The 25,548-nt window shown below is 35.1% G+C and overlaps 2 protein-coding genes across 2 annotated transcripts; one reads left to right on the top strand and one right to left on the bottom strand.

The window, feature by feature from the left end:
* Window positions 1-54: 54 nt before the first annotated feature.
* On the bottom strand, window positions 55-16,632 carry LOC146923422 (uncharacterized). Its single transcript, XM_085708572.1, has 4 exons — window positions 14,683-16,632; window positions 12,858-12,995; window positions 12,205-12,455; window positions 55-977 (listed from the first exon to the last, which is right to left on the bottom strand). Exons 1-4 carry the CDS (start codon window positions 16,533-16,535, stop codon window positions 271-273), a joined length of 2,949 nt encoding a protein of 982 aa, XP_085564698.1. The 5' UTR covers window positions 16,536-16,632; the 3' UTR covers window positions 55-270.
* A 6,337-nt stretch (window positions 16,633-22,969) lies between these two features.
* LOC146923421 (uncharacterized) lies at window positions 22,970-24,815 on the top strand. The gene is made up of 2 exons (XM_085711723.1): window positions 22,970-23,452; window positions 23,766-24,815. The coding sequence occupies exons 1-2, from the start codon at window positions 22,970-22,972 to the stop codon at window positions 24,813-24,815; spliced, it is 1,533 nt and encodes a 510-aa protein (XP_085567849.1).
* The last annotated feature ends 733 nt before the right edge of the window (window positions 24,816-25,548 follow it).

Below are 25,548 nucleotides of genomic sequence, written 5' to 3'. Positions count from 1 at the left end.
TATTTTCTTATATTAAAGGGGATAGCATGAACTTAACATTGAAAAAAATGAAAATTTTCAAGGAGTCCTTAATAATTTGTTTCATGGAAGTGGTGGATCAATGTTTCCATGATCTTTCTCAAACTGTCTGACAAGTGCTTATGTCAATACTAAATAACACTATTGTTCTTTTATTGGCAAAACATCAGTACAAAACAAAACACAACCCAAACAAACAACGCAGAAACAAAATGGACACATACATAAATTTGTGATCACAAACCAAACAATTCATTTGTATTTCTTGTTTCCAAGAAACAAATTATCAAGTATGTCATGAATGTCAAACATTCCATACTCAATATACTCATAAGCATCGTTTTTAAGAAAATCTTGCAACCTCCCAATGAAGATTCCATACGCTGGCAGCAATGTGTTTTTGATAGATTCAATTATTTCTTTCCTGAGACTCTTATCATGAACAGACCATGTGCACTGAACTCTGCATGTCTCTGTAAAGTGCTTGTTAAACAAACTAATCTTTTCTTTCATCAAATCTACTACAAAATTAACTTCCATGGAATCATTGATATCCAACTTCAAAAATTCTAACACCTTATCCCATGAGTTTCTTTGATAGAGTTCAATGTTTTGTTGGACTTTTGCTTTGATATTTTGTAACCAATCATCACCAAAAATTGCATCCATATCATCTGGTCTATTTTTCACTTGTAAATATTTCCAATTATTCATCAAGAAAAATTGACGCAAAGAAGGGTCGGCATATTCTTCAGACTTTGATGCTAATATGCTCTCTAACAGTTCCATTGTCCCCTTAAATTGTGCTGAAAATGTTCCGTCTCCATTAACAACCTTGATCTGCTGTGATCTTATAGCAGAAACAAGATAGCCAAAAATGTTGTTGCTCATCATAGGAAGAAGCCCACCATCCGCCGGAGCAGATAACTTGGCCCATGGCAGAGAGTTTATGGATTTTCCTGTAGAATTCAACTAGTGTCACACTCATATTACAAGGTTGAATGCAAACAACTGGTTTACTTATACGATGTTTTACAAGTGTTGTTAATTTTATTAATGATGTGTTTCATAATCAATATATTAAGAAAACCACTTAGTAGTAATGTATGAAACTAAATATTCTTTTCTTAAAAAATATCATTGAAAATGCACTAAATTAAAAATATTGTCCAATAAAAAAGTTATCAAATTTTGTTGACTACTACTTAAGATTAGTGGCACACTTGTTGACTACTACTTAAGATTAGTGGCACACTTAAGTCAGTTGATATTTTATCTTTTTAAAAGTCTAGCAACAAAACTCACATATATTTAATGATAAAAATTGAAAACTTGCATATTTAAATTCATACCATTTTTTTAAGGTGAAGCCTCCGTTACCCCCTCATGATTTGGGGATAATTTACCTTAGAGGTTATGAGTTATTAGGTTCGATATAAAACCTAGAAATGCAACACTGTTAAATATCTTGAAGAGTTTTGTCAATCACTGTGGTCCTACTCCGTTCGATGGATTAGTCTCTATTGTTGCACGTAACGGTATCCGATTAATGCATAAAAAATTAGACTTTTACATTTTTTAGTGATGTAGCAATTATTAAGGATGACAAAAAAATATAAGTTTATATGCATAGATAAAACCCGCCATGGGCGTAAAGTGGGTAGGTTAACTTTTGCAGATAGATAAAATATATTGATATTTTAGCACATTTAATTAATGGATGCAAACATAGAAGTAATGATATTCGTACTCAGAGTTTATAATAATAATTTTGATGTCATTTGTTGAGCTATTTACGACATAAAAATAACTATTTTAATTATAAATTGTTGTAGCACATGTGCATAATAAATTAAAAAAATATTAAAATAGGTGCTGGCGTGGGGCCTTAAAGTATGCTTTTCGCAAAATTTCATGTTCGATTCTCTCCGATTTCAATTTTGATGGTCTAGTTTGACTTTTTCAAAACAAAAAAACAAAAACAAAAATAACATTTAAAAAAAATTGAACTTATTGAATTAAAAATTTAAACTCAATTATGATGCTAAAAGATAAGTAGTGATAACTAATTAAACATTATTTAAAAATTTGGATCCAAAGAAAATTTGGTGATATTTTTATACTAAATAGAAAATAAATTTTAGAAAATAAAAAATAGGGTAAAATAAAATTAACAAGGGAGTGACACATGTATATAAAAAATTATAAATACTCCATTTCTTTTTATTGAAAATTTGTAATGGAAATAAAATTTGTCTTAATAATTGAAATGTGGAAATAAAATATCTCATTAAATTTTTTGATTGGAAAGATAAAAGCATATTACAGTTAAAACTCTATAAATTAATAATGGCAGGACCGAAGAAATTTATTAATTTAGAGAGTTATTAATTTATCGATAAATTAATAATTATTAATTTAAAGAGTTTTTAAGTAATTATACTGTACATACCAAACAAAAAGGCAAATTAGTCTATGCCTCTTAGAATTACGTTGCAACGAACCTTAGGACTCAACGTAAATTAGTAACTACTGTGTTCATATGCATTGGAAATCAATAATGACTTTTGAAGTACAGTAAATGTAAACAAGAGGAACAAATGTGTTCAATGTATTCTTAATATATTTTTTTCAGTTTCTATGAATTATTAATTTATGATTTTCTTGGGACCGAAAATTATAAAGGGGTCTCCCAAAAAATTATTATCTTATTATTTTATCGAGTTTTTTAATTTTTTACATTGGCCCAAGTCGGGACCGGACAAATTTATTATTTTAGAGAGTTTATTAATTTACAGAGTATTAAATTAAAGAGTTTCTACTGTAATTGAATTTGGGCAAAAATGCAAATAACAAAAATTCTATGTAAAAAATCGTTACATTTTTTATTTAGTTAATAGAGTACACACTACTCAATTTGATTGGTTAATAAATTACCCCCAAATCATGAGGGGGTAACGTACAACATATATATATATATATATATATATATATATATATATATATATATATATATATATATATATATATATATATATATGTGGAGAAGAAGAAAGAAGAATCAATTTTCACCGGAGATTGAATGGTAACAGTTGGAAAGAGAGATGGTTGCAGATATCCTGATTGTGGGGAGAAGAAGATGAAAATGGAAATGTGTTAATGAGAATTGATATAATAAATTGAGGTGTATATGTGACTTTTTAATCTCAACCATTTATTTTTGATCTAATGGTTGATGATCATTCTCATCATTCCCATATAAGATAGTCATTCTCGGATAGCACTTGGGTGACATAGAGTTGGGTGACATTGGAGACATTGTGTTGGAACAAAATGTGTTTAATAATAAACCTTTGAGATTTTCGATGATAACACGGTATTAAAAATTGTCAATTGGACAAGCAAATATTTGTTCAAGTGTATAGGACCATAGACAAAATTTGACATCTTAAAGAGGTTCTAGATGAACAAAAGAGAGCTAAGAAATCAACAAAAAGGAAGCTTAAAGCGTCTGAAGAGAAGTGCTTCTGAAGACAAGGTGCTCCTGAAGACAAGGCGCTCCTAAAGACAAAGTGCTCCTGAAGTGATGACGTCATCAGAAGCAAGTTCATCAGAAGCATCTCATCAGAAGCTGAAGATCACCAGAAGCTGAAGTTCATTAGGAGAAGCATGACTTAAAGCTTCAAGGGTTGTTCAATGGATTTTAACTCGTCTAAGCATTGCAGAAGATTGGAAGTGTAAAACAACGGTCATTTTGAGAGGATTTGAAGGCATTGGATGCTTATCTTCAAAAAGCATTGACAAAAGTACAATTGTACGAAGTGTACAACCACTACCTCCACTACTCTGTTTGGATCTCTGCTACAAGACAAGAAAAACAGCTCTGCCTGCAACGATGTTCCTTCACAAGGGGAATGGATTTGAAATTGATCCTTCATAGGACAACTACCATATCAGGCAAAATATCATTGGTGATTAATCAAAGCTTCAAACGACTCTTTTTGATGTGCTGGCAATTCACAATGTCTCTTTCATACCTCTATATAAAGGAGTGAAGACTTAGAGATTCAGTACACAACATAATCAGACTCAACAACAATTTACAAGTGCCAAAACTCTGCTAAAATTGTTCTGCTTTCAAAGTTCACTTAGAATTTCTGTTTCAAAGTTCATATCTTAGAAATTCTAAAGTCTTAAAAGTCTGTATCTGATTTGTATTGTGAACACCACTGATTGTATATCAAGTGTTCAACCTCAAACATTTTTCTTTGTAATTCTGTTTGATTAGAAGTCTCTTGCAGTTGTGCTTGAGCATTAGAAGTCTCTTGATTGTGTTCAGGAGCATAGGAAGTCTCTTGTATTTGTGCTTGAGCAATTAGAAGTCTCTTGCTAAGTTTAGCAGTGAGCAGTTGTAATCAGATATTACATTATAGTGAACTCTCCTTGGAAGTGCAAGGGGGACAGAACTACTTCCGGTTTGTGGAAGGAACCTGTATAATTGCTTTGTGTCTTTCTTCCTTCTCTCTCTCTGTTTTTATCCGCTGCATTTTAGTCCTGAACATCACTTCAGAAGCAGTTCTCACTTTGCTTCTGACCAGTGTTTTCAGCTTAGGAGAAAACAAAGAAAAAGCTAACACAATTCAACCCCCCCTTCTTTTGTTTTTCTCACCTTCAATTGGTATCTAGAGCCTTGGTCTGTTGTCTTAACACTTAATAGTGTAACAGAAAAAGATTTGAGAAAAACATGTCTGGTGATTCCTCCAGTTCTGGATCTGGTCACAATCATACTGTTGTTCAATATGATTATGGTGACAACAAGAAGTCTAACTCTGGAAAAGTTCCAAAATTCAATGGAGATCCTGAAGAATTTTCTTGGTGGAAAACCAACTTCTACAGCTATGTCATGGGTTTAGATGAAGAACTATGGGACATACTTGAAGATAGTGTTGGTGACTTAGTCCTTGATGAAAAAGGAGTTGTTGTCGATAGAAAGAAACATACTCCTGCTCAGAAGAAGATTTACAAGAAGCATCATATTATCAAAGGAGCACTTGTCACTGTTATACCTAAAGCAGAGTATATGAAGATGAGTGACAAATCCACTGCTAAGGCAATGTTTGCTTGTCTTTATGCAAACTATGAAGGCAGCAAGAAAGTCAGAGAAGCAAAGGCTCTTATGCTTGTTCATCAGTATGAGTTGTTCAAGATGAAGGATGATGAAACTATTGAGGAAATGTACTCAAGGTTTCAAACCCTAGTCTCTGGACTACAAATATTGAAGAAGAGCTATGTTGCTTCTGACCATGTTAGCAATATACTAAGAAGCTTTCTTCCTTCTCTCTCTCTCTCTCTCTCTCTCTCTCTCTCTCTCTCTCTCTCTCTCTCTATTTTTATCCGCTGCATTTTAGTCCTGAACATCACTTCAGAAGCAGTTTTCACTTTGCTTCTGACTAGTGTTTTCAGCTTAGGAGAAAACGAAGAAAAAGCTAACATAATTCAACCCCCTTCTTATGTTTTTCTCACCTTCACATTGGTTAATCACAATGTCACATGTCACCAATGTCACCCAACTCTATGTCACCCAAGTGATATCCGTCATTCTCACAGTATGCATCCTCTATATACACACACACACACATAGGGAAATACAAAAAAAGAGAATTTATGAAACCCACGAAATGAACTGAATTCAACTTACTATTACCTTTTTACCTTGCACTGAAATTCTATTTTCCCGTATTACCCCTTTTATTGTTAGCTTTATACCATTACTACTATCGTTAAATTTCGTGTATAAGTGATTCGTATGTTGATCCAACAACTTGGACCACCACACACCCCAACCGAAAAAACTGGCATCAATTATCTCTTTAGACACTCTTTTAGATTGCAACTCTATTCATAAGATAGAAAATAGAAAATTTTGTAATCTACTTAAGCTCCAATTCTAAGACAACACTTTTATTTCCTCTACCATATAATTGATCTCATAGTAAGGTTGTTGAAAATACGGTTGTTTCTCGCCCTCCAAATCACCCAAATTTACGTATGCTAAATCACCCAAAATTCCAAATACCCTTGGCCTTACGCACCTTCTTAATCTTTGCCTCTTTGGACTAACAATCTAAAAGCACAGACAATTAGGAGAGTTACAAAATCAAAATCAAGCTAATTCAACACTAGGATATCGTTTAGGCCATTAGTCTTTTGATTTGTTTTATCGATGGCCTCTTTGCAATGAATAAAAAGATGAGCCAACGATTCCTCCCCTCCTCCACAAAACACAATTCGTTGAAGGATCTCTACCAATATCATTTGGAAGTGTCTGATTCGCAAGTATTTGGATATGATTGAGAAGTAGTTTTCCAGAAAAAGCCACCAACTTTTGTGGTGAAAAACTCTTCCATAGATAACAGATGACTCCTTCCTCCTAAACACTCAAACCACTACCAAATAACGCTTTCTTTAGAAGTTTGTCGGACGACCTCACTAAAAAGGATACTCCCTATTTCATCCACAATTCCCATTTATCCTTCACCTCCGACCTTCTAAAGGCTCGTAATCACTCCTAAAATTTCTCTATTAAGTTTCACTTTCAAATAAACGGGTGTCTCTTCCACGTTAGCCTATACACCTCCCCACCTCACACCTCTCCCAAATATCACCCATTTTTGCCTCCTTTTGGTTCGAGATAGAATAAAGGTGTGGGAAGATAACATAAAGAGGCGTATCCATCCACTTATCCTTACAAAAGGTGGTCAATCCACCATTGCCAACCCTTCTCAATACATCGTTATTAAACCAATTTGAACCTATCACCTCTTCAAGAGCCATCACTTCTTTCCACCACCTAGATGCATAACATGGTCAACTAACACCCCCGTTCCACCAAGACACAAATACATGACTCGTAATTTTTTTTAACACACATTTCGAAAGAAAATTATCTTATTGAATAAGCCGCCATCTCAACTTAGTCATAAGACTCAAGTTCACCACTTTAATATCTTTAACTCCTAAACCTCGGTTACTCTTTGTTTGAAAAACCCTCCTCCAAATAACCCAACAAATTTTATTACCACCCCTCACTCCTCCCCAAAGAAATCTCTTTGGATTTGAACAATCATCTTTAACACCTTAGCCGACAACTTAAAAAAAGAGATATAAAAAATTGGTATTGAGTTGAACAACTTATTAAGAAGCATAATCTGACCTCCAAGGCTCACATGTTTTTTTACCCCAAGATTTAATCTACTCCTCAATTGGTCTAGCAAAGGTTCCTAAGTTGAAAATTTTCATGCATTATCTCCAAATGGTAACCTAAAATACTTAAATAGGATAAACCCGTCACTACAATTCATGAAATCAAACGTCATCTATATAAACGTTGGGACATTGACACTTATCAAACAACTTTTTTAGAAGCTGTCCTTAAACCTAGACACCCTCTAAAAACCTCTAAACAAAGCCTTCAAGGTCCATAGATATTTCATTGTTACTTCCACAATACAAAGCATATCATCAAAATATTGAAGATGAGAGATAACCATACCGCGCTTACTAATCTCGAAACCTTTAAACAAATTTCGCTCTATTGCATTTCACATCAACATACTAAGTCCTTCAGCTACTATGAGGAAATAAAATAGGCACCAAGGGATCCGCTCGTTTAGACCCCTATGAAGATTAATTTCCTTAGTCGGACACCTATTAACTAGAATGGACATATTCACCACAAACACACATGTCTTTATCCAACCCACCAACTTATCTAACACACCAACCATCCTCGTCATATATTTCAAGAACCCTCGATCCACATAATAATATGCTTATTCAAAATACACATTAAGAATCAAACATCCACGTTACACTATTTTCGCCAAATCTGCCACTTCATTAATTATCATCACCCCAAAACCACCAATTTAAGTGGTGCCCTTCTAAAAAATATGATTGAGACTTTTAAATAATAGAGTTCATGACACTTGATAACCTATCCTCCAAAACCTTGGAGAGTAATTTGTACAAACTTCAAAACGTGAAATTGAGCGGAAATGCTACAATGAGAAAGGGGACTTCACCTTTGGGATCAAGGTCACAAGATAGGAAAAGACATTCTTTGGTAACTGTGCATTTCCAAGGAACCGATCAAACAAAGTTCGCACCTCATGTTTCAAACATTTCCAAAAATCCATGAAAAAAAAAAGCAAAATTAAACTCATCCGGGCCTGGACTTTTATTACTATCACTTTACATCAAGATTACTTCAATCTTCTCCAACAAAAACATAACTATATTTTCATCATGTACAAGTGTGGAAAAAGGTACTCACTCCAATTTTGGTCTCTCCAAACGATCATTTAAAACATGCCTCCTAAAATACTCCACCACCGCCCTTCTCACCTCACTAGGCTCTTGCACCCGTTCGCCCTCTGGTTTAAGTGCCTTTATAGAATTGTTATTTGCTATTGCTTTGACACATCTATGCAAAATATTTTGAATTTCATCCACTTTCTAAGCCAAAATGATCTAGCTCTTTGACACAAGATCGAATATTTGCATTTTAGAAGTTTCCATAAATCTTAAAACATTATTTTCCTATCCTCTACCTCAAGGTTACTTAGCACTCTGGCTTCCCCCCTCACATCTAACTACGTAATATCCACCACTAACTTTACTAATCTCGCTTCCATATCCCTATACTCAACTCTATGCCACCGTTTAAGATCACATTTTAAAGCCTTCATTTTAGATTTCAAAACAACAACCATCTAACCACTAACTCTTTGACTCAGCCAAGCTTCCTCTTCTACCTTTTTGACCTTTCGATTAACAATCTGAATATTGTTAAATCAAAAAGGTTTTAGAACCAAATCCCGATCACCAACCTTAAGGACCAATGGTAAATGATCTGATACATCTCCCTGTAATACCCTAAGGGCAACAATACCCCAATTTTAAACCCAATCCTCTAAAATAAGAACAATATCAATATGACTCATAGCTAGCCTAATTGGGTGATACCAAGTAAATTTTAGCCAAAAGAATTCATATCCCTCACATCCAGATCTCATAAGAAGCTACTAAAAAGGTTCAACTTCAACACTTGTCCCAAAGATCTCTCCTCATTCATACCCATATGTTAAGGTTACATGACCAAGACTTTTAAATTAAGAGATATTCTAGGATTAAGCATTTAAGATGAGAGTTATTCTGTGATCAAGAAAAAATATCATATTGTAATTGATTAGAGAAAGTCAAACAATAACTACAGGAAGCAATTATTAGGACATCAAATATGTTTCTATATATTGTACCAATATACCATGTGAATGATATAGCAAAATCATTATTCCTTATACAAATCATTATTCCTTATACCATCCAATCTTCCCTCACACACACCGCATTAAAGTTACCAACAAAATACCATGATCCATGTCCCAACCAATGCCTCACAACCAAAATATTTTCATGTAACTTCCTTTTTGCCGTCAAGTCACATTTTGAGTAGACATTAATGACAAAACAACTCTTCTTTAATACCCCCACCTCAAACACACCCAAAAAAAGCCTTCATTGACGAAATAATAAATAAGTTGTGAGTTGGACTTACTCCACAAGGATAACATCCCTCCATTGTTACCTTCCTAAGGGTGGAAAGGCCATTCATAATCTTCATTTTCCAACATATTTTAACACATCCTATCCATAATTGATTCTAATTTTGTTTCTTGAATTATGAGAAATTTCACCTTTTGATTGCACACCAACTCCTTTATCTTTTTCAAATTCACCCTGCCCTAACCCTCTCACATTGAAAGTTGACACACCATTGATAAACTACCACTCTCTCACTTCGACCTTTATTTAACACATTGACGTCGCCTAGCTCAACCAACTTTCACAATTGGCTAATCCACCATAGCCAACGAAAATCTGATATTCTTTTGCAAAAAATGTGAGTTGCACCCATCTCTCTTTGGTTTGATCCTTCTGCTACCATAAGATGGCATTCAAGAGCTCAAACATATGTATCTTCCATAATAAACCTCAACCCCAAAGTTTGTGTCAGAAGACAACTTGGTAACACTACCTCTAAATCAAACCTCCTAGAATCACCCTATGCCTCCACCACATGTTTTCTACTATCGCTACTACAGCTAGAGTGATCATTCAGTATAACACTATCCACACCCTTCCTTTCCTTTGTTAGAGCAAACTGATTCACACCGCTTAGGACACCTTTTCACTTTCAAACACCATTTCCTTCGATAATCCTTTCATCAATTGTTGACTCTGCGCCATGACAAAACCTCGATTGATGGGACCGTACAAAAATATATGACCTGTCACTATCATCTTCCTCACCAAAGACAATATCAACATCCTTGTCAAAGATGCCTTCAACCACCTTCAACACCCTCTTAAACCCGATGAAAACTGCAAAAGAGACCTCATCACCTCCCGAGCTTTTATCGTCCCCACAAGCCAACCCATCCTTTGAATCTTCCACCACCCAAATCTTTAACGCAACTCCCATAATTGTGGAAATCAATGATTTAGCCACATCAAACCTTGCTCCCCAATATCTCCTCATCAAAGTCAATAACTTCCCCAAACAAAACATGTAAAGGGATACCCCTTAGTTGGATCCATACCATTTGATTGTTTGCCACCAGCTGCAGCGACCAGTGTTTGATCCCTTTAAACATCATTTCCCACCATTCCTTCATTGCATTTTTAGCTTCTTTCATCCACCCCACAACCTCACTACATAAGAGAACCATGCTAACACCCATATCATACACCTTAATTCCTTGCCAACCCTCCATGAATATTGATGTGTGTAGTACTTAATTGTTTTGTATGGAAGGTTAAAAATCCCACAAAGTAGTTTTTCAACTCCTCTAACCAAGGTTATCAAAATCGGGACTTTACTTCAAGTCGAAAGGGAGTAGCAAAATCGGGACTCGTAAAATCGCAATCAAAATCGAAGGATTTTACTCAAGGACTTTTGTAGAATCAATGTAGGATAGCAAAGTCGGGACTCGTAAAATCGCAATCAAAATCGAGGATTCTACCAAAACAAAAATAATGTTAAATATATGTTATAAATTGCATATGGTCATAAATGTCTAAAGTTCAAAGTCCACAAAATACATATACATAAATGTGGGAGAAGTGAAGGAATGAAATTTTTTGGCCTTTCGGGTATTTATAGAACGGGTCATGGATTCAGATCAGGTCAATTTAAGAACCAGTTCAAAAATTGACCCTTATAAAAAAAAAATGAACAAAATCCTTCAAAATCCATCAAAATCCTGCGATTTTGAATGGATTTCACGATTTTGTGCGATTTTGTGCGATTTTGATAGGATTTTGCCTGTTTTTGGGACTTTGCTATGGATTTGAGTCGTTGAAGCTACGCAAAGTCGCAAAAACCAGGATTTTGAGACTTAAGTCGGGTTTTTGATAACAATGCCTCTAACACTTATTTGTTAGGTATTCCAATGTTGGAAACCTACATTCCCTCCATAAATCACTACACCATATCATTCACTAAAATGTTTAAACATTTTTCCAACCACCACTTTAGATTCTCTACCCTCGACCCATATCTCAACTCCTCTCAATGGTGCGTTGTATTCCTCTCTGCCAAAACAAGTATCATTTTTTATGGTATAATATGTCACTCTGTATTGGTTATGCTACTATGTATTGGTAAAGTTTAGTCGGTTTGTATTGGTTATGCTACTATGTGTTGGTAAAGTTTGGTCGTTTTTTTTTTTTTTTTTGTATCTTGATACTTTTTTTCCCGATTCCTATCAAGCACGTCATATGTTTGATATGGTTTTAATATATTGTGATTTTGGCTTCTTTGAAGAAAAAAAAGTGAGGAATCCGGCTCGAACCACAGCTTGCATACTGCAATTAATATCGCTATATTTATAATATAATAAATGTAAATTTGTGTATTTATTTAAGTTCAAAGATATCATTTTGGAAAAAAACTCCTATATTTTTTTAATTTTTGAGGGAAAGATAATATAAAAAAAACTCCTACATTTGTAGGTAATAAAAACATATTTAAACCAAATTTATAATATAATAAATTTCGTGAAAAGAGTTATAAGCTACTCGTATGTATTATTTACTAGGTTATTCAATATGTTTCCTCACCTGGTGTGCTTGATGAAAGCCACAGAGAATACGAAGTTGATCCTTGATGTTCAACCATATCCTCTGAGATATTCACTGGTTGTCGTGCCGGTACAAATAATGATGGCATTGTTAAGGACATGTTGCAGGAATGTTCACCACTGTATCTTACTTCAAACACGTTTGGATTGTCACAAAGTTGTTGTACTTTCTTCTTGGCTCGACAAGTAACGTGTTGATGCATAGAATTTTCTGCACATTCATAGTAACTCCTGAAACAAACAAAAGTTTCAAATTTTCATGAAAGGAGTAGCAAATAAGAATCATCACAACATTAGTTTGTTGAGAATTTTTAGTGATACTCATTAATTGTTGAGAATCACCACATGTATGTGTGTGTATATATATATATATATATATATATATATATAGTAACAACTAACAATATCACTGAGAAATGCACGGCTAATATTTCTATCAATCACAAAACTTGGGTTTTTTTTTTTCCTTAAGTTTGACTAACATTGTCAGTATTCCATATTCAATGAAACCCTAAGGGAAGTGAGCGCAATTTCCCCTAAATACAATACACCTTTTATAATACGTCTATCTCTTTTCCTTCAATGGAAGTCACATTTGCTAACAAAATTAATTCCTTAATGGACCATACATACCTCAGGTATTTGAACCCAGGCATCGCTTTCTTGTCATGTTGTTTCCAGGAAAACCCGTCTTTCGGGTTGTATGTGTTCCCAAACTGCTGCGTAGGATAGATCACAATTGTTAATATCTCTGCCTCCAATCCCTTTCTCCTATTGTCAATTGATATGAAGACACAATCATTAGGTCAGTGTGCAAGAAATATATTGTAAAGAGATCATGATAATATCTTGTAGGTTTGCACGATCTAGGACCAAAACTAATTAAAAAGCAAATCTTATATATCATCGACAGCCTTAAATGTTGACTAGATTTAAACTTTTTCATATTATTGAACTCTACATATGATCTTATATTTGTGTATTATCCACCATTTTTATGATGAGTGTAGTTGAGCAAAAAAGAAATTCATTCCAAATGAATATCATTTTCAGTTTGAATGTAATATTTAATTTACTCTTTCTTCAAATTGTACCGCTAATGAAAACTTCATCTGCCCATCATAAGTGACTTCCACATGGATTCCACGTGTACACATTACTTTTTATTAATGTTAATATCTCTTAATCGAGTCCGGATCTGCTCCATTTGTAAATCTGTCCAGTTACCCGGTTCTTTTCCCAGATACGTGACACTTGACAACAAATAGTTTAATGGTTCTGATTAAAAAGTTAGATATGTGCTCCACCGTGCTCCTCTGCAATCCCCTCTCTCTCTCTCTCTCTCTCTCTCTCTCGTTGTCGTCTGCCTTTTTTTTTTCTGCCTTCATAATAAAAGCACTCTCCATTTCAATGTTGGTTCTGATTCTGTTTTTTTTTTCTCCTACATTAATAATAAAACCAGCTTGAATTTTAATTTCATTTATATCATATCAGGCATGATTCTTGTTACTCGGTTGTGAAGTTTTTGAGGAAAACGAAATCGGTACCTAACATTTGGGATAAATCACGGAAAAGGTAAATTGAAGGAATTAAGAGGCACCGATGTGAAATTTGAAGGTGAAAGGGGATACATGTTGCCGGAATCACAATCCTTTCTGTTTAATTAGTAATACGATTTCAGTTTCCAGTTGAAAAGAATTGCTCTGTTCACGAATTGGGGAATTTGGAAGGCGGCGAGACGGTGGTGTTCTCAAGTAATCCTCTATTTTTTCAATTAAACAATACTGTTTTTCAGTTTTAATCCAAGCCATTGAGCTTGTAATTGCCACGTGTCACGTATCTAAGAAAAGAACCGGGTAACTGGACAAATTTATAAATGGAGCAGATCCGGACTCCTCTTAATCACTTGTTCGCTTCAACCTAATAACTCTGAAAAATTACTAAATGGATTTCATTGATACCGTTTACATTAATACATTTCAACAATAATCTTTATGTATCCACTTATTTGTGGCACTTCAGTATGAGATACACCATGTTTGTACTGATAGAACTAATATAAAAAACTACACATAAATGGAAGACAAACGAGCAACAAACTACATTGTTAACCCTTTCAACAATAATTAATTTGTTAAATCATACTTTTCAAACATTACATGCATTTATGAGAGAGAATGTTTGTAGAACCTTTTCATCTTAATAACAATCTTTTTTATTTCTTGTTCAATCGGAGTAGCTAATAACCTATACATGCTATTAGAACATCTCACTTTTTTTTTTTTTTTTTTAAGGAAGGATACTTTACCATTTTTAATATTTGTGAGATTGGACAAAAATAACACGTTATAAAACAGTCAAAGTAAATAATAATTTTGCACTTACTAACTAAAAAACTAATTTGAACTTCCCTAAAAAAACTAATTTGAACTGTTTTTAAATTATAAAGTTTTGATACCTTTCTCCTGGTTGCGAGAGTGACGACGCTTCTATTTCTTGCACATTTCCTGTATTCACATTTGTTCCTACCACACCATAATTTTTTGACTGCAAATAATCTTGCATTTGAGTGGAGGCGATCGTTCCCTCCGTTTTTTGATATTGTCTATGGTAATCCCAAACTTTCAGAGTGTGTTTTCGGAACCAATCATCCCCCAAAAGGGTTCCTAGCTCATTATCTTTGGTCATCTCAACTATATACGTGTTGTTATTCATCAAGAAAATACAACCTAAAGAAGGGTCCTCGTAGCATTTAGACTTTGCTTCCAAACTACTTACCAATATGTCCATAATCCTACCCATCTTCTCAGAAAGTGAGGAATCGTCAAACACTTGCTCTAATGTTATCCGGGATCGACAAACTACATGTAGGTAGTTTATCAGACGTTGGGTAATCGGGTGAAGACCTCCATCAAATTTTGTCACCTTCATCAGATCTAAGCCGATCAAATGCTCCAACTCTATGAAAATGCCTCTGATTGCTTTCCTTAATTTTTTCGATATCGTAATTGCTTCATTCCTTAGAGATAAACTGTACCCAAATAAGGATTCAAATTCTGGAATTAGGTAACACAATGTTTCAAACACCTCGAGGATTTTAAACAAACGCTCTGGGGAGTGGCTTCCACTAGACACATAATCAACAAAATTTAGAAGTTCAATGGTGGATTCCCTACAAATCTCCATGAAGGAGAAATCAGCTGCGGATGAGAATCCGAAGAAGACGCGGTCACAAAGTCTTCGCTCGCCAGGGAAAAGTATCTTGAGAGCGACATTGAAAGTTATAATCCATCTTTCAATCTCGTCTTCAAGATCCTTCCATGACATATTGTGAACTTCCTCAATTTTGAGCTTTCGTAAGCCAAATAATCTATGCATTAGGCACATGTCCAAGCATTCCTTCCGACAACTGTTATACACATCGGAAAAATCCTTCTCACACCCAGCCATCATCATGACCTTTGCTGTTTCCTTAAGGTCATTGACGGTTTCTAGCTTCAGTGCATCCATCATTAGGTTAGGGTCGGTCACCATCAATTTAGAGTGTTTTACATGTTCCAAAAGCATTTGAATGAGGTTTGAATTCTCTCTCTCAAGCGCCTTTATACAAGTCCTGAGTTTTTCCATCATCCTACCAACGTCAGTGCTAATCCCCACTTGTGGTGAATCGATGCTATTGTGAGCACTAACAACATCAGTGCTCGCAACTTGTAGAGAATCTATATAAAGAACCACCGAGTTTCCATCTTGGGGTTGAAGGTACTCGTTATCGCCTCTGGCATCTATTGAAGATAATGAAGAACGGATAATAATAATGGAATAGCTGAAACCTGCCCCAAGAACGAATAACTGTAATTTAATCTTCATGAGTTGAACAATTAGACATCCCAGGAAAAAATAAAGCAGATCCACTTCAAATCCGCACTGAGTTTGCCTTGACAAACTAAGTGACATGATAGCAAAGGCAGCACATGAAATTAGACTATATGCATCTGGTTTCCCATTCATGACTTTATCAAAGAAAAATGAATAGACTGAAGTGAGTGTCAATACCAAAAATGCCATATGAGCTTTAAATCGGAGACTTCTAGAATGTTGCAATTTATTTGCAAATAAAATCACCAAGCAGATGATGAAACTGAAAGCACTGTAGAGAAATATTTTCAAGAAATTCCGTTCTCCAAAGAGATAACTGAAGGAAGAGCTTAGAGCATAACAAACAAGTCCAACAACAGATGAAGCAAAGCCCACAAATCTCCACACCTTTGGCAACATCATCCATCTCCAAGTTTGGATTAGAATATGCACCATGTTGTGTCAAGTGTGTAATGATTAATTTCAAAGATGGAGTGAGAGTGAGACCAACCATTTTTTACTTCGTGTGTGAGAAGTTATCACACTTTCAGCTGAAATTTCGAGGAAAGGACGAAAGCTGTTTATAATAACCCCACCACCTCTAATAATGTAGATATTTTCATGAGAATTGAGATAACGTTTCAATCAATTCTCTCCACTTGTTCACTATGGTCTATATTTCATAATTATGTAAACCGTACAAACTTTCATGTATTTTTAATAAATATTATTTTTAATAGTTAATAATGAAACGAAATACTATTTTAATTTATTTTATTTACACTTAAGACAAAAAAAGTAGTCTATACTTATATATTAAAAGTGTGTTTGGATGAGTTAATTGATATTTTTTAAATAATTTAGAATTTTAGACAATTTAAATTATTCTATTAAATTACTTTCATTTCTCAATACTTTAATTTGTTTGGATGGAGTAATAAAAAATTTCATTCTCAATATTTTTGGGCAACTTTTATAAACTCACGGTAAAGATGTTGCGGCGTTAGCGTCGGTGAGATACTAAGTTAGGTGAGAAGCAACAACGATCATCCATATTTGGATTTTCATAATCAAATGATGGATACCCCACCACATGATATAGTTGTGTGACTCACACGCCAAACTTGAGGGGTTATTTTTTTTGGCCAAAATTGAAAATAGGGGTCAATTTGCAAATTTCAAAAAAACTTGAGGGGTCAATTTTAAAATTGAAAAAGGGGTCAAATTATAATTTTTGAAAATTTTGAGGGTCAATTTGCAATTTTTGGAAAATTTATTGAGATCAATTTCAAAAATTTGGAAAATTAGAGGACCAAAATCCAAAATTTGTAAAATTATAATAATGAAGAAATTTGAAATTCTTAATTTTTATGTGTCATTTGAAATGCTCTAAATTTAACTTAAACAAAATGCTTCATAAATTTCCATCATTAAGAAAAATCTTCAAATTATCATCCAAACAGTGGAATTCATCTCAAAGTGTTTGAATTTCATCAACATTACATTACCTCAAAAAAATTCTCATCTAAACACACTGTAGCGAAGTAGTTGAATACTTAGTTATGGTATAGCTTTTCTTCTTCTAATTTTATCCTTAATCTAAATTATTGTATTTGCAATATTATGGTTTTTACAATTTTTGTCACCCTTCATTTTTTTTATACATATGTTTTCGGCTCTGCAACATTAATGTATAAATCATTGATTGAATATGTGATTGATTGAAGCTGATATTTCAATATGAACCAAACGAACACCGCAACAAGAACACGTATGTTTTCGGATCTGCAACGTTGACGTCCAAATCATTCACTACAAGAAATTCATGGAATTCCTACAAAACTTTTCAAGGAAGTTGTTCCTCGCTAAAAATATGTTTTTCCGATGAACATTTTCCTAGTTATAGCAGTGTCAGGAATATCAAGACACCCCAGATTTTTTATGTCAATTTTCGAGGAAAGTATGAGGAACTCTTTCATCGCCATGCATGCAATAGCAGTGACATGTGGCAAGAGCACACGTTTTCAAGTAGCATTCCAAGGAAGATATTCCCTTTTTCATAGCAACATGTAGGTCAACACTCATGCAGCCCACAGTCAAATCACCATTAAGGCTATGTTTGGTTTCAGAGAAACTATAAGGAAAGAAAGAGGAAGGAGAGAAAGATTGAAGAATATTCTGTTTTCCATTGTTTGGATTGCCAGCAATAAGGTAGGGAAATAAAGTTTTATGTTGGGACCCACATCTAAAAACTTTCCAACCTTGAATGCGCGGAAAGACTGGGGAGGAATACTAAATTCCGTGAAATGATAATACAGCCCTTGCTTTTGAGGCATATTTCCTTTTGTTTTACCAAATGTGTGCACATTTTAACAACTTGTGTAAAATGAATAAAAAATATTTGTTTTCCTCCTTTTTTTTCGTTCTATTTTTTTCTAATAAAAAGAATTCATTCTTTCCTATAGATTATATATAAGGGGGACGACAGCTTCAATTTTTTTGGCTCCTCCTAATTTGTCCTTGCTTACATCATTCATATATATTATATATAAGGGTATTTATTGACATTCAATAAAAAAACACATCATTCTTTCCTTTCACTTTCTTTTCACTATCACTTATACCAAACAACCAAATAATCATCTTACTTTCCTCTCTCATTCCACTCACTTTAATTCCTTAAACATTCTTTCCTTTTAATTTCTTTCCTTTTTTGCATCCAAACAAAGCCTTAACTCATACACATTGAATTACAGTCAGTGTTTCCCGGAATCCATATTCCTTCAATATTTGCATATGGATACTTTTCATTTTATCACGATGGATAATTATTTATATTTAGTTTTATTTCTATGCTAATTTTATTTTTATTGTATATTTAAAATTTTCATTTAAAATTCACTAATATGTGTTGATTTTAATTTTTTTTATTAAATACCAAATTTTTATTAAAAATTGAATTTTACAATATTTATTCTTTTCAAATGTTTTATAAAAAACAGAAAAATTAGAAGAAAAAAAACTTAATTATTATATAATATAATTAATTAATGGTTTTTCCGAGGACATATTTTGTCGGAATGTGCAAAATTTTGTGCGGGAAAATAAGTTCTTTCTCAACTTTTGGAACTACGTAGTAACAAGGACAAAAGTTCCTCGGAATGTACATTATTGAGGGATTAATTTTTTTTCGAAATATTGGATTCCATGGAAGAAGTTTCACGGAATGTTCATTCAGAAAAAACTTTCATTCCTCCTCCTCCTCCTTCTTCTTCTTCTTCTTCAAACTCTTATCTTCTTCTTCAATAATAAAATCATCAACAATTACTTCTTTTTTTTTTTTTGGATAAGGCAAGAAGTAGGTGAGACATCAAAGAGTCCAGAGACATCCCAACTAGGTTGGCACCCCACTGGAACGTTTATCTTGTGCCTTCTACTCCATATATATTATTAAAAAGGGAAAATATATATACAAGAGGAGGGACTAGGCCTAAACCCTCGAAACAAAAAGGAAAAATAAAAAACAACAGAAAACCTAGGGAAAGCGGTAATTAGGCAGTCCATTTCTATCCCTAGAGAAATCAAAAGACAAGGTAGGCAGTAATCTGTCAAACAAAGCTAAGCCAGATATGTCACGTCCAAGCGCAACAAATCGATCAGCACAACAATTTCCTTCACGATAAATATGAGAGCAAATAGCAGTAATACCCAATCTACAGTTGTGCCAACAATTTCGAAGACAGAAAGGGATCAAATCAATATTCTTGAAAGCAAGAACCGCTGTCGAAAAATCACTTTCCACCCAAATGTTATGCCAATTAGACTGAGTCGCATTTTCCAAGGCAATAATTACAGCAAGCAGCTCGGCCTCCAAAACTGAAGTAGTGCCCAAATTGCTTGCGAAACAGCCCATGAACGTGCCTCTATGATCACGGAAAATACCACTGTAGGCTGCTAAAGAGTTGACAACAGAACCATCCGTATTTACCTTTACCCAACCGACGGTTGGGGGCTTCCAAACTGCGGGAATAATATCTTTGTACTTACGTGACTGTTGTTCTTCCTGAATGTGTTCAACACTAATCTCATGTACTTCGTGGGGTGAGACATTTTCAGTGGCTGACTGTGTTCCCATGGATTGAACCGGAACCTCTTGAGCTTGGGACTGCAGGACCTTGCCTAAAATAGTTACCTCATCTTCATGTTGTGTTTCGACAATCATAGGTGCCTTTGGTTGTGCCTCTTTCGGTGCTTCAAACGCAGCAGAAGAACCAACGCCATCGGCGTTGTCCTTTGGTTTCCATTCAGTTTGCTCTCTTTGTGAATAAATTGGCTTCTTTCCATTATCAACCTTGTCCGCTTGCTTGTTCATTTTCCTCGGATGCAACCAACGACAAGAGTTCACATTATGGCCGATACTTTTGCAGTGTGTGGAGAACTCTGGCAAGTTTTCATATTCAATAGAAAGTGGAAAAGCAAATCCCTCCCTTTCCACCATCACTTCATAAAATAAGTCTTTAGAGAGGTCCAAATCTATCAAAACCCTCGCATAGTATCCAAACAGGCGGTTCTTGGTAACATGATCAATGAGCAACAGAGTACCAACCTCACCTGCTATCTCATATAACATCCTTTCCATTCAATATTCTTGTGGCAGCTTCCAAAATCGGATCCAAACCTGAGCATGTGTCTATCTCTGCGTATTAATATTGAAATCCTTCAACCACTCAAATAAACGAAGCACTTCTGTCTTCAAAGTGACAATTCCTGCAGCCCAAAACTTACGCAAGTCTTCTTGTGTAGCAAAGGTAAATTCATAAAATCCTCTGTCAATAGAGCGCAAACTCTATGGAGCAGAGACGTTCATGTTGTCTGAAGCTTGGTAAACAGTTCCTTGGACGAGTACGGTTTATCTCCCTTGTTTAACATCAGCTTTCCCTGAAGATTAGTTCTGAAAGCTTCCAAACCCCGAAGACAGGCATCCTTTGTGATTTGAATTGACAACGTTTCCCCCCGAATAATAGGTGAACCCTAGCAAAAAGATATTGATGGAAGAACACCAGAATAATTTCTAATTATGAGAATTATGTGACCCAATCTTCGTAACACTGTTAGACATTAGCGCGATTGCGTATTCTCAAAGTGAACAAACCGTAGTGGTGGCCATCGAAGAAATCAGCACCGCGCCGGAGCAGTAATAAAACCCTAGATCGCAAACCCTAACAGATCTTTTAAAATAAATTTCTATCCTCACGAATTGATCTTTGTCGATTTCATTTATTATTTAACATCATATCTACCAATGTTTATTTCTTTCATTATAGTTCACCATCATCAAATTTTCTACTTAGTTTCTCATTCAACAATCATTTACTAATATTTTATTTATTTCATTTCTTTGATTATTCTTCAATCTTTCACATCAATTTCATTTTCTTTCTATTAATAATTACTCATACTATATATTTTATGAAAAATTATCTTTGAATCATTTTGTAATTAATATTGATTTAACATTTTCAAATTTTCAAATTTCAAAAAGAAAATTAGCCCTTTTAAAAAAAAATTGAAATTCAAAAATTTTGGCACAGTTAAAAGAATTTTAGATTTATTTATTTTTAAATAAAACACATTCCAATGACAAAGTTCCTCGAAAACGCTAGTCACGTGTCAGTCTCCATTCAACTGTCAAATCTTTATTCTTAAGACATTGATCCTTAGAAACGTTAGACACTTTCGTGTCAGCCATCACAGATGCGCCAGTATGCGCTTAGCTGTCAAATCCTTATTCTGAGGACATGTTTCTTTGGAAACAACATTTCCTCATAAAATTCCTTGGAAATGGATTTGCAATCAACTATTTTTCGAGGACATCAGTTCCTCGGTAAAAATTGACATTCTGAGGAGGAAATGACAATTTCCCATAAATTTTGTGCCTCGAAATTTCAGTGGTTTCTTGTAAGAATTGATTGAATATGTGATTGACCTGAGCTGATCATTCAATATGAACCAAACAAACACCGCAAAAAGAAGCGAAATAAAACAACGCCGCCTAAGACGACGAACAACACAACGTCGCACTAACAGAAAAGAAATAACTTGATATATATGTGGAAATCACTTATTTATATCAAAAGAAAGGGGAAGTTAAAAAGATGCAGAGGGATGATTCAATGTCAAAAAAATTACCTAAAACCATCCTTCCACGATGAGTAATGACCTAAAATCACCCCTCCTCGATGGGTAAAAGAAAAAAAAAACTTTCTGGAATAATACTTATTGTTGGTGTTTTTAAAAAGATAATAATTATATTATATTTGCTATACTGTTGATGTCATTGAAATTGATAAACATGGTTTGTTGGAATTTTTTTTTAATTTGAAAGTAACAAACATCTATATTTTCTACTTTTAATCAAAAGCAACATAAAAACACAGTTTATAATTTATAAAATTTGCGCAATAAAAATAGCGAGAAGATGGGCACGTGAGTGCTCGTCTTTCAACTAATAATAATAATAGATATGTATCACATGTAACAATCTTAATCGTAATTATTCAAATGCTGAATGGTGGGTCCCCTGCAAATCTCCATGACAGATATCAGCAGTGGTTGAGAATAATTGGAAGAGTATTACTTTTCCCACCCTATGGCCTTCTCGCGCGCCCTATTTTTTTTTACCAAAATACCCTTCATCCGGATTATATATTCCGGACTTTATTCGGAATGTATAATCCAGACCGTTTGAAAATCACCTTGTCTCGTGAGGACTTGCGAAACTTGGGGTTGGTCAGTTGAAATACAATCCGGATAACATAATCCGGACATAACAGCTATATTCCAGGGAAGATATTCCGCACGCCCTGTATTCGAAATGAGCGGGAAAAAGTATGGGGAATACTACAACAAACAGAGCTGAATCTGCACACGCTCGGTTGAAAAAGTATCTGAGTAGTAGTATGGGTGATTTGAGCACAAACTGGAAATCCGTTCATGCCATGCTAGAGCTACAACATACCGCAATACATGCTTCGTTTCAGACGAGCATTATCATGCTTGAACATCGGTTCAAAGACAAGGTGTTGTGCTCTAGGTTGATCCGGAACATTTCAAGGGAAGCTTTGCATCATCTCGTAGTGGAGTACAATAAAGCACTTGAAATTGGTACAAATAAATCAAGATGTGGTTGTTTGAGTTTGATCACTTACGGATTACCGTGTGCGTGTATGCTAGCTTTGAAGATCAAGAACGGCACTGCTATTCGTTTGGAAGAAATTCACACCCACTGGAAGAGGTTGGTGTTCAAGTACGAGGTTGACCCGAAGCTTCAAAAAGAAGACATCTCTCTATTGCCAGAATGGGATATTCTCCAGGTATTTTTTCCCAACACTGTGTTAGTTTATGTTTTGCCCAGGATTTCTGTTTCTGTATTCTGTACTGGTGTAATCTGGATTACATAATCCGGACATAACAGATGTATTCCGGATTATGTAATCCGGATAAGTAGCATTTACGCCCCATGCAAGTGCATTTAAGGCTCATGCAAAGGGTGTATCGGGAAGTTCCGGATTATACAATCCAGATTACCTTGTCTATTTCGGAATGTATAATCCGGAAGACACCAGTAGTAACAGAATGGCATGTTTCTGACTGGTTTTCTTCTGACTGTTTTGTTACACATTGTAGGCGCGGTTCAAGGACGCCGATTACAACATGAAAGTGCATTTGAAAGAACAATTCCGGCAATTTGTTTTACCGAAAACCACCTCTATGCGTCCACCGCCAAATAAGGTCACCACCAAAGGAGCTCCAAAGAAAGATAAGCAAAACATTCGATCGACAAGGCAGTCCCCTTCCCTATGGGAGATTGTTGACTCCCAAGAGCAAGAAACACAGGGTTCACAGACACGGTCAACAGGGACAAGTAGAAAGAGAGCACGGAAAAGCAACATGTCTCCTACTCCTCCTAAGCCAATTCCAAAAAATCTCAAGAAGCCAACACCCGTTGAGGTCCACATACCAAACAAAGACCAAATCCCAATTTGGATGCATGGCTTTATTCAAAAGGTTACGGATGTACCCGGTGATGGTCATTGTGGGTTCCGAGCAGTTGCGGTCCTACGTAACTTGACTGTTGATGATCACGTATTAGTCCGGTACAACCTTTACAAAGAGCTTATCGGTGTAGAAAATGGCCGCTATCGGAGGATGATTAATGATGATAGGAGGTATAAAGAGGTCTTGGACGCTCTATCCTACTCCGGTACTGGCAATGCACCACCGAATAAATGGATGACAATGCCGGATATGGGGTTCCTCATCGCACAGAAATTCAGCCAAACGGTTGTTGTGTTGTCCATTGGGAAATCAGAAACCTTTTTCCCTCTATGTGGTCCACCGCCGCCTCCAACTATCGATCCGTTGATATGTCTTGCATATGTGAATGACAACCATTTTATGGCATTGAAATTGAAGGATGGTTGTCCGATTCCTCCCACTTGTGCTCTATGGAGACAATACCATCGAGAGGATGCAGACACCTGGCCTGATAGATATGTCAGCCGGATGGCAGATTATAATGAACTAAGTCGGGCGGCGGGTGTAGAGGTCATAGAAGATGATGAAGAATTGTACGTTGTTGAAAATCTTGATCCCGATGAGAGGGTTGGTGCTGGTCCTGCTCCTGTTGTGAAGGATGAAGTGGATGATAGTCCCATTGATCTTTCAGCGCCATAGATTAGATATATATCATTAGTTTAGTTGAAATGTATATCATTAGTTGAAATGTGTAATGATATAAATTCAACTCTTTTTTGGTATAATGATATATATATAATCATTTTTTGATATAATATTTAAATTAATTGTCTTTTATACAAACATATATAATGATTTATTGAAAAAAATGATAAAAACCACAATAACATGCAAATCTGTTTCAGTTCTGTGCACTGGTACATTCCGGATTATAAATTCCGTTTGTGTCCGGATAACATAATCCAGAATGCCCCGAGGGCAATTTTGGAAAAAAATAGGGCGCACTAGGAAAGGCATAGGGTGGGAAAAGTAATACTCTAATTGGAAGCTCTTATCCATTTTTCAATCTCGTCATCAAGATCCTTCCATGGCATATTGTGAACATTCTCAATGTTGGGCTTCGGTAACCCGAATATCATATACGCACTCTTAGTATTACTTACGACTACTGTTGTACACATCGAAAAAATTGTTCTCAAACCCGGCCCTCACCATAACATTTGTTGTTTCCTCTAGGTCTTTGATGGTTTCTTTCTTCAACGCGTCAAACATGAAGTTGGGATCCTCTATCACCGATTCCCACGACGTGGCTTTCGATATCCCGCCAGTTGGATACGAAAGGTTCCCGCCAGTTGGAACGGAAACTATGCGTAAGGATGACCCCACGTTAATAAGAGGAAACGAATCACATCGGAATGAGAGGGATCCGGAG

The sequence above is a fragment of the Medicago sativa genome, chromosome 5 (assembly GCF_051527215.1).
Source record: "Medicago sativa cultivar Bolivia chromosome 5, Bolivia_mono, whole genome shotgun sequence".
Lineage (NCBI taxonomy): Eukaryota > Viridiplantae > Streptophyta > Magnoliopsida > Fabales > Fabaceae > Medicago > Medicago sativa.
The sequence above is the reverse complement of the archived record's forward strand: the minus strand, read 5'-3'. Positions and strand labels throughout refer to the sequence as shown.